Consider the following 8507-nt stretch of genomic DNA (forward strand, 5'->3'; position numbering starts at 1 on the left):
AACAAGGCCTTTGTTGTTGCTTATGGTGAAAAAACTTTTAGCTTCTGAAACTAATTCAAAAGAATGTTATAATATATGTTATATAGATTAAATCATGATTTGTGCAACTTAAAAGGAATATGAGTTCAGCAAGAAAACGAGGCCTCCTTGTCAACATGTGCGGGTTCCGATATTCATTTGTTTACCACAATCATCTTGTCACGACCCTCCACAATGATCAATCATGGGTATTCTATTTGAGAAAGAAAATAATAATGGCATTAGGCTCTTTGGTTTCCTCCTTTATGAGCTCTGCAATGCCACATACTCTTAGCTCATATGCATGGCTCTTTGGTTTCCTCACTTCGTTGGTTGTATTTCTCTGTGGTTAAGGCTGAGTTTGGCTCAGGCCATGAGAAAAATACTTTGCTTTGGGATTCCTACTCTTACTAGAAAAATTGGTTATGGCTACTTAGATTACATGCAGTTGAGATAAGGTTTTTTTTTTTTTGAAGAAAAAGTCATGAAAATTATGTCTTAGGATAACTGTAACTATACTGTAAATATAAGTATATGACTAGCATTTTTCCTTCAATTAATTTAAGTTTGATATGATGATGATGCACCTCACATTAAAAAGACTTGATTCCTTAGCGTAATGTTAGAAAGACTTGAGAAACTGATAGTGAACAGGGAGTTACTCTACTGCATCAACCATAGCACATCTATGAATAGAGCTAGCTAGTCTTAATGACAATGACTTGGACATGCTCGGCCCATGATCATCTAAGCAATAAAATTTCATTATATATATATATATATATATATATATATATATATATATATATATGATCTTCAGTAGTAGAATGTAAGATTAAACACTCCTAAAATATTTCTATACAATAAATGTTTATGACATTGTTTTATTTGTTAGTTATTATTGCTAGTTATGAGACAACTGTTTTTTCCTTTTTTTCTTTTTTTCTTTAAAAAAAATAAAATAAAATCTCCAAGCACATCCAAAATTGTGGGACAACTTTGTCTAACACCATAACCTTGAATTCTCCTTTGGATTGTGTGTTTATGTTTATTTTAGGATGTAATGTATTTTGGATGAGTTTTGAGTCTATGTAGACAACCCTAACCTTGAATTCTCATGTGTTAGTGATAGGTATTTGATTCTAATACAAGAATATTTGAAAAGAGCATTTTCTCAAGGTGTTATGAAGGAAAGATGAATAATTAGTGGCCACATGTCCCTTGTCAATCAGCTGCACTTTAGGACTTCTTTCAGTATGGTGGGCCACTGGTAGATCTGTTTTTTTATTGTCTTTGTTGGCTACCCTGCTAGCATTTCTCTGCAGGTGGGAATTTGATTTGAAAGTTGTTCACAATTGCCATTCTATGTGGTATCCCACTACGAAGCATTTTGGAAAAGACAGCAAGTCTCTTCTGTGTGCTCAGATATGGTTGACCAGTCTCTGAATCTATCATACTTAGAAGTGTGTGTGTGAGATCTGCAATAAAATATAGTTTAGAGATGAATGCAACAAAAACTGGAATATGCATTGAAAGAAAGAGAGTTAACTGTGATATACCTGTATAACCAATGGATGAAATAGGTAGGTTTCTATCTAGGTTTTATTGATAAAGCAAGATTTTCTACATTCGCGTGTTTTTGTGGATTGTGACATGTAAAAACTACTCGTGAAATTCCTGCAAATCCATGTACTAAAAAAGAGTACAGGGAAGATTTTCTGTTTCTTTGCTTTACCTCTCTCTCTCTTGTCATTTTTTCTGTTTTCGATGGTAAGAGCTACAAATGCATAAGATACTTAGAATGGTAATGTATATCTTCCTTTTCTCTCTCTTCCCATCTGAGCCCATGCATCTAGAGCCACTTGCCAAGGCAATATACAAAGAAATGCATATGGGTCTTTGGGTTCTTTTAAAAGCTTTAAAAAAATGGGCCGGGAGATTTGCCTTCTCAAAGTCAGTTCGAAAAAACTGGATTCTTGCCCTGTTGCTACATATTTTTTGGCAGTTGAGTTTATTTATCACTAATAGGATAAACATTTGTACATTGCTGATAAGAGAAACTTTTGTACATTAGTTGAGTTTATTTATCACTAAGCACATCTTATTTAGATATTTGTTGGAGGGCTTGGCCTGAATACCAGCGATGGGGATCTCAGATAAGACTTTTCTCAATATGGTGAGATTAATTCTGTAAAGATACTAGTTGGGAAAGGATGCAGGTTCGTTCAGTTTGTCAGTGGTATAATTTATGACCATGGTTCAATAGAAAACATGATGGAATCCCCTTCACAATATCTCTATAATTCTTAATGTTATTTTGAATTTTGTACTTTATTATTCTTGGTAGAAACCATGTTGAGGAGGCATTGCAGAGGTTGAATGGGACAGTCATTGGGAACCAGATAGTTCGTCTTTCATGGGGTCGTAATCCAGCCAACAAGCAGGTAAAATGGATCTTTAGAAGTTCATCTTATGACCCACTTGTATTTTCACTTCTTCTTCTTCTTCTTTTCTTTTCTTTTTTTTTTTTCTTTTTTTTTTTTTTTGTTGGAGGCTGAATTCCCTATTCATTCCAAACAGGGAACTTCCATCTTTGGAGCTTAGTTTGTAGATGTGGGGCTCATGGTTCATCTGTCCAAGCCATTGATTTGACAGCCCCATCATGGATGGGCCATTCCCTCAAAATCTCCCAATTAGAAGATCTTAGCCATTAAAGCTTTGTTCTTTCCTTGATTGAATGTGGTTTTTTCGTGTGTTTCTAACCAGGTATTCGTAATTTCGCATGCAAACTGTGAGAAGGTTGATGAAAGTTGCATAAGACTTTGAAAGGTTTGGGCATTGTGTTCAAGTAGAGATTTCTTGCATTGATAGTTCTTTGAAAATAAAATGTATCGATCTGTTTAGCAATACAATACTTGATTTATTCTTCAATTTGGTATTAGGAATTACTTCTATACCTAATGGTTTTTGTGAGTTTTTATTCAAGGATCCTTTGCCTATTAGGAATGATCGGTAAGAAATATCTTTGTTAGTTCCTGCTGATTCAACTTCATTATTTGCATTGCCGTAGTAATATATAGCACATTGTGTAATGAAATCTATTGATGTTTCCGTACTCTGCTATGAATTAAAATATTAATTATCACTTAGATTATGTTTTCTCTTTATATACTAGACTTTCTTTTTTCAAAACTTTGTTAACAACAACAACAACAACAGGGAGTTGGCTGAATTTGCAATTCAATGGGTTTGTGTTCAAGGACTAGTTTCCAACGCTTGTTGTATGTTTTGTTGCATGCATGAATTGTTGTATACTTAATGTAAGGCAACTTGTCTAAATTTAGTGAGATTTCCTAATGTAGTCGATAATCTGTGGAGTTAAGGTAAGTAGACCATGTAAAAGAGGTAATCCCTTCTCCGTAGGTGATTTGCCTACTTTCGGTTCTGTTTGAATGCACTAAGGAATTGGATTGTGATGATTAGTTTAATAGAGTGGAAATGGTGGAATTGTAATTACCTTTTGAGTTCTTAGAAGGAGATTTTACCCTCAAATAGTAGTTTGTTTCCTCTTGACTCCAACTTGGTAATAATGAAATTACAATTGGGAGTGGAGTCCCTCGCAATAAACAGTTGAGGAAATTGCAATTTGGCCACTTCCAATGTATTGTCCTAGTCATTGCAATTCAATTCAATAGTGAATCCAAACGCACCCTTAGATTTCCACTAGTGGTGGAATTTATCTGGTTTTTACTGTGAATAGAAGCATTCTCATTAATGGCACCATGGTTTAAATGATCAACTAGTACGACTCTGTATTTTTTGAGTCATATCAGTTATTGTTTGAATTTTGGACTAAAAGCATCTTGTCCACTCATCTAGTAGGCCACATATGTATGCCACACATGTGGACTGTTTGTGATTCTCGTACCATCCGTTGTATTGTACATGAGTAGCACAATCGATTTGTTTTAGTGGCCTGATTTATGCACCCCTGATGCACGTTTTGGATGCCCCACAAACCAACTGAAAATACCAACTCGAAAATCTATGACAAGATGCAACTAGTGTTCATAGAAATGGACAAAAGCCCCACTGTATCTTCTGTTCACAAGGCGGACCCGTCTCATGTGGGGAAAGTAGGATTCGAGATCCTATGTTTAAAGTACCCTTGTATGGTGCTTTCAATTCGGTTGCTTCTTCTTCTTTCCTGAGGCATTTCGAGGCAACAAAATTGCGAGATATCTTTCTTCACTTGAATTTAAGTTTGTAAAGATAGAATCTTAGATCTTGAATTTTCTTTATGGTCTTCAAATTCTTTATTAGGGTCAGAGTTTTAAAACACTGGTTTCAACCTCTCTGACTTATTTCTAGCAATTGTTTTAATTTGTTTCTAGGATGTTGATATTGTAGTTATTTGACTCTACATTATAGGTTCCATGAATTGGCCAAGTTTGATAAGAAAAAGTGAAGCTGCCGCAGGTGTCTATCTGATCACACTGTGCAATGTTGCTAGCCGATTGAATGAAGGATTCTAATTGATTCATTATTGAATGAATGAATGAATGATTGTAATTGATTCATTATTGAATGATTATGAAGGTGGTAATTGAATGAATGAATGATTGATTATGCAGGTGGTAATTGATTGAATGAATGTATATATATTTTTTATTGTAGCCAATAGTTACGGATATTAACCGTAGCTGTTAATCCGACAACCGTAGTTGTTATAAAATTCAGCATATTGCTACGGATTCAAAACTACTTTTAGCTACCAATAATATCCGTAGCTATAGGTACTTTTGGCTACAGAAATATTTGCTACGGATTATGTCTGTAGCTATTTTAAGCTATAGCTACGGATTAAATCCTTAGCTATAAGTTTTAGACCTATTGGCTCGGCACCTACGACGATGGTCCTACTATGGATTTAATCCATAGCGGTAGACTTATGGCTACGGATTAAATCCGTAGCCTTTGTCCATTATTCTGGTAGTGCCATTAGATAAGGTTGGTTTGGGTATGATTAGAGAGTCTAAAGTAGGCTCCTAATCTCTAATCGGGGAGGGATTTGTATATGGATACGATAGGCAGGTCTAGGAGGTTTTAGTTGTCCAGGGCCGCCCAAATTTTGTAACGGTTTCTTTGTATTATATATATTCATATTCTTTTTTCGAGAAAAAAAAAAAAAACCTTGCTGGATGTGTAAAATGTGATACAAAGACCTTCGTGGGCTCCACAGGCCAACTAGTTGTGAGTGAGCATAAACATAAATACAATAGTCAAGGGTCTGAAATCTAGGGGGGCAACCTTTCTCTCGGTGGACACATTTTCACAGGCCTGGTCGGGGCTATGGAATAAAAGCTCCAGCAAATGGAGCGCGGTAGACAGACTGTGGACTTTGACAAATTCTCTTCACGCTGAGACAAAAGTACGAAAAACGTACGAATCGGGTGACACGAGAAAAAGGTCACTTTCAGAGAATTTTACAAATGTCATGTACCGCACATTCCAGTCATTTCATTTGTTGATCGTGTCCGTGAAGCGGTCTGGCTCGTGTACCACACACCGTGTTTGAAGGTTTCTATTCACTTAAAACATCAGATAGTCAAAACATCTTCATTGTTTTCTTCTTCTTGGTTTTTTCTCCTCTGCTGAAATACGTCAGGTTGAAATCTTGAAATTCAAGGCCCAACGCACGCCTCTCTCTCGCTATTGAAATTCAAGTCACAAACACACGCACCTCTCTCTCTCTCTCTAAATACATGGCTATAAATACCAAAACTAAATGTTGCCACACTCCATGCATATTGAAAAGAAAACTACAAGGCAATATCCTTCTCACAAAGAAAGAAGTATTACGAAATAATGTCCATGCAAAGGTTTCTGTCTAGCCAAGCCTCGTCGCCTATTCGGCAAATAGCCAGTGGGATGTTTGCTCGACCCTGCGACGTCTTTATAAACCACCGTGGTGTAGACACTACGCGGACTGTTGCAGGGTTGCTCTACCACCGTCTCTCCCAGCTCAACCTCCACCCTTTCTTGTATAGTAAAAGCATGCAACCCAACAATAGTCTATTTGAGAGCATCGGCTCAGCGATCCAGCAATGTAAGGTTGGGGTTGTCGTGTTCTCCCCTCGTTACTGCGATTCGTATTTCTGCTTACACGAGCTAGCGCTTTTGGTCGAAATGAAAAAGAAGCTCATTCCGATCTTCTGCGACATCAGACCGTCGGAGCTTCATGTCATGAGCAATGATAAGTTCACACCCAAAGAGTTGTTGAGGTTTAGGCAGGCACTGCAAGAAGCTAGGTACACGGTGGGGATTGTGTTCAACTCACAAGACGGGTAATGACAAAGTTCCTTTCACTTCTTCTTCTTGAAAATCATAGGAATCGTCTTCACATATAAAACATTCTTAAAAGATATATATATATATATATATATATATATTAGTGTGTGTGTGTGGAACATCTACTCCATCAGTCAGATGCATCATTTCATGGTGGACCATAAGTTAATCCATGACTTGGGTGGGCCACACCACATACAACAGTTGAGATGGGTTACTCTCGCATTAAAACATTCATAATTATTTATTGGGTCCAGCGAGATGTAGTTCAAAAATCCAGCCCCACCATTGTGTGTATCCTACTTGGATGAGGGGTTAGACCAAGTTTTAGCCGCATCCAAACCTCAGGTGGGCCCCACCAAGTACTTTGATATGTTTTAGACATGTATTCACATGGTTTTAGACGGTGGTCCACCTGAGTTCTGTATAAGGTGATTTTTGGGTTTTCCCGTTAACTAAAGGGGACCCATCAAATGCACGGTGTTGATGTTCTCCACCCATCATGATGGGGCCCACAATTGAAAATTGAGTTGACAGCAAAGACCCACTAAAATAAAAAATTTAAAACTCTACGAGTGCTTAATTGAGAGTTTTCTCCCAAAATGATGCCTCATCCAATACGAATATATGCATTGCCTGACATTCAGATGTTTCTCTTTGTTTTTTGTGTGGGTGTTTAGAAATTGGTCTGACCTGGTGACAAGCGTTTCAGACATCATCCTGAAGAACCTGAAGGAAGAGGAAGGCCGCTGATAAGAAGAGATGCAAATTAAAAAAACAAAAACGATTTTTTATCCAATTCATCCGATCATAGAGTGAATGCAAATAAAACATTTGTGATTCTTTAAAATAACAACATTTTTTTTTTTTTTTCTTTCTTTCTTTAGGATTTGTAACACGTTGATGTTACACACACGTGTTTTAGTGTAAGTGTGTCATAGTGAAACATGGTAACAAGGGAGTAGGTGATTGCTTATAAAGTCCTGTCGATATAAAAGGCAAACCATTCTTTTGTATTTGATTGTTTATAGGAAAGCATATATCTAAGATGCTGGTGTTTATTGATTCTTCTAATCTATGCCATTGTTACAAGTTCATGATTCTGTATGTATGTTTCTCACAAAAAGAGAGAATATCTGTGTTTGGCATGTCCTAGTGCACTGCTACTTTGTGGTGCAAATGAATTCAAATTCTAAATTTCATTGTGACATATTCCAATGAAAAATTCAAAGTTCAACCCTAGATTTTAATTTTAGAGGAGGTATCACATTAAAGGATATGGAATGGGAGATGACCGAAACATGGCGTGTGGCATGGTAGATCCAAAATGGTCCATCTAGTTGGTTGTTTCCATGAATGGCCTGTGCGTGGAAATGAGTCCTATACATGTATATAGAGGCCATTGAATAAGTGAGATGAAAATGCATTTAAAGGAGAAATTGATGGCTGGGATCATCCGTTTGACACTACAAGAAAGTTGGGCATATCCGACGCTTTTTTAGCGGCGGCCCATCACCAACTGTCAGATGCTCGGTCGACTTTTAAAAAAAAGCCCTCTCTCTCTCTCTCTCTCTCTCTCTCTCTCTCTCTCTCTCTCTCTCTCTCTCTCTCCCGTCCTCGATCTCTCTCCCTCATACTCTCTTGATCTCTCTCCCTTCCTCTCCCTCCACCTCTCGATCTCCCTCTCCTCCCTCTCTCTCGATCTCTCTTTCCCTCGTTTTCTTCGACTTGTTGTTCCTTCTTCTATCTGTCTCCAACAATCGAAGAAAGTAGAAGAAAGAAGAGAAAATCGAAGGTACTCTCTCTCGATCTCTCTTTCTTCATCTCTGTTTGTCTCACTTCCCATTTTGATTATCAAAATTTGGGCACCAGCCATCGCAACAGCAGCCATATCCACCGCTGTCCATGGCCGCTAACATCTGCATGTTAGTTGTTTGAAGAAACGCTTCAACTAATAACGTGTACTATTGTTGTACATTTAATCTCTCTGTTTCTTTCATACTTTTTTGGCCCATCAATGAGTGGACTAGCCTGATATATGGGAGGGGAACAATCAACATAGATTCACCTCATTAGAGGCAGTGATCCCACACATATACCACTTTAGACCATGTATTAAAATGGAATTTCTTACTCCG

The 8507-nt window shown here is 37.3% G+C and overlaps 1 protein-coding gene and 1 long non-coding RNA gene across 4 annotated transcripts; both read left to right on the top strand.

The window, feature by feature from the left end:
* The first annotated feature begins 1283 nt into the window (after positions 1-1283).
* Positions 1284-4103, top strand: LOC131219222 (uncharacterized). Of its 3 annotated transcripts, none has more exons than XR_009158064.1 (3): positions 1284-2462; positions 2599-2643; positions 2785-4103. It is a non-coding gene; the product is annotated as an uncharacterized LOC131219222 (long non-coding RNA). The 3 variants fall into 3 exon arrangements; XR_009158063.1 differs by lacking the exon at positions 2599-2643 and having other exon boundaries at positions 1284-2257; positions 2366-2462; XR_009158062.1 differs by lacking the exon at positions 2785-4103 and having other exon boundaries at positions 1284-2257; positions 2366-2462; positions 2599-2778.
* Positions 4104-5886: 1783 nt separating this feature from the next.
* Positions 5887-7122, top strand: LOC131218124 (probable 2' cyclic ADP-D-ribose synthase BdTIR). The gene is made up of 2 exons (XM_058212806.1): positions 5887-6365; positions 7050-7122. Exons 1-2 carry the CDS (start codon positions 5887-5889, stop codon positions 7120-7122), a joined length of 552 nt encoding a protein of 183 aa, XP_058068789.1.
* The last annotated feature ends 1385 nt before the right edge of the window (positions 7123-8507 follow it).

The sequence above is a fragment of the Magnolia sinica genome, chromosome 11 (genome assembly GCF_029962835.1).
Source record: "Magnolia sinica isolate HGM2019 chromosome 11, MsV1, whole genome shotgun sequence".
NCBI classification, from domain to species: Eukaryota; Viridiplantae; Streptophyta; class Magnoliopsida; order Magnoliales; family Magnoliaceae; genus Magnolia; species Magnolia sinica.

Excerpts from the sequence above, each read along its gene's own strand:
- LOC131218124 (XM_058212806.1), top strand. The coding sequence starts at position 5,887 with ATGTCCATGCAAAGGTTTCTGTCTAGCCAAGCCTCGTCGCCTATTCGG. Across the intron at positions 6,366-7,049 it reads GTGTTCAACTCACAAGACGG|AAATTGGTCTGACCTGGTGA; the intron begins GTAATGACAAAG and ends GTGGGTGTTTAG.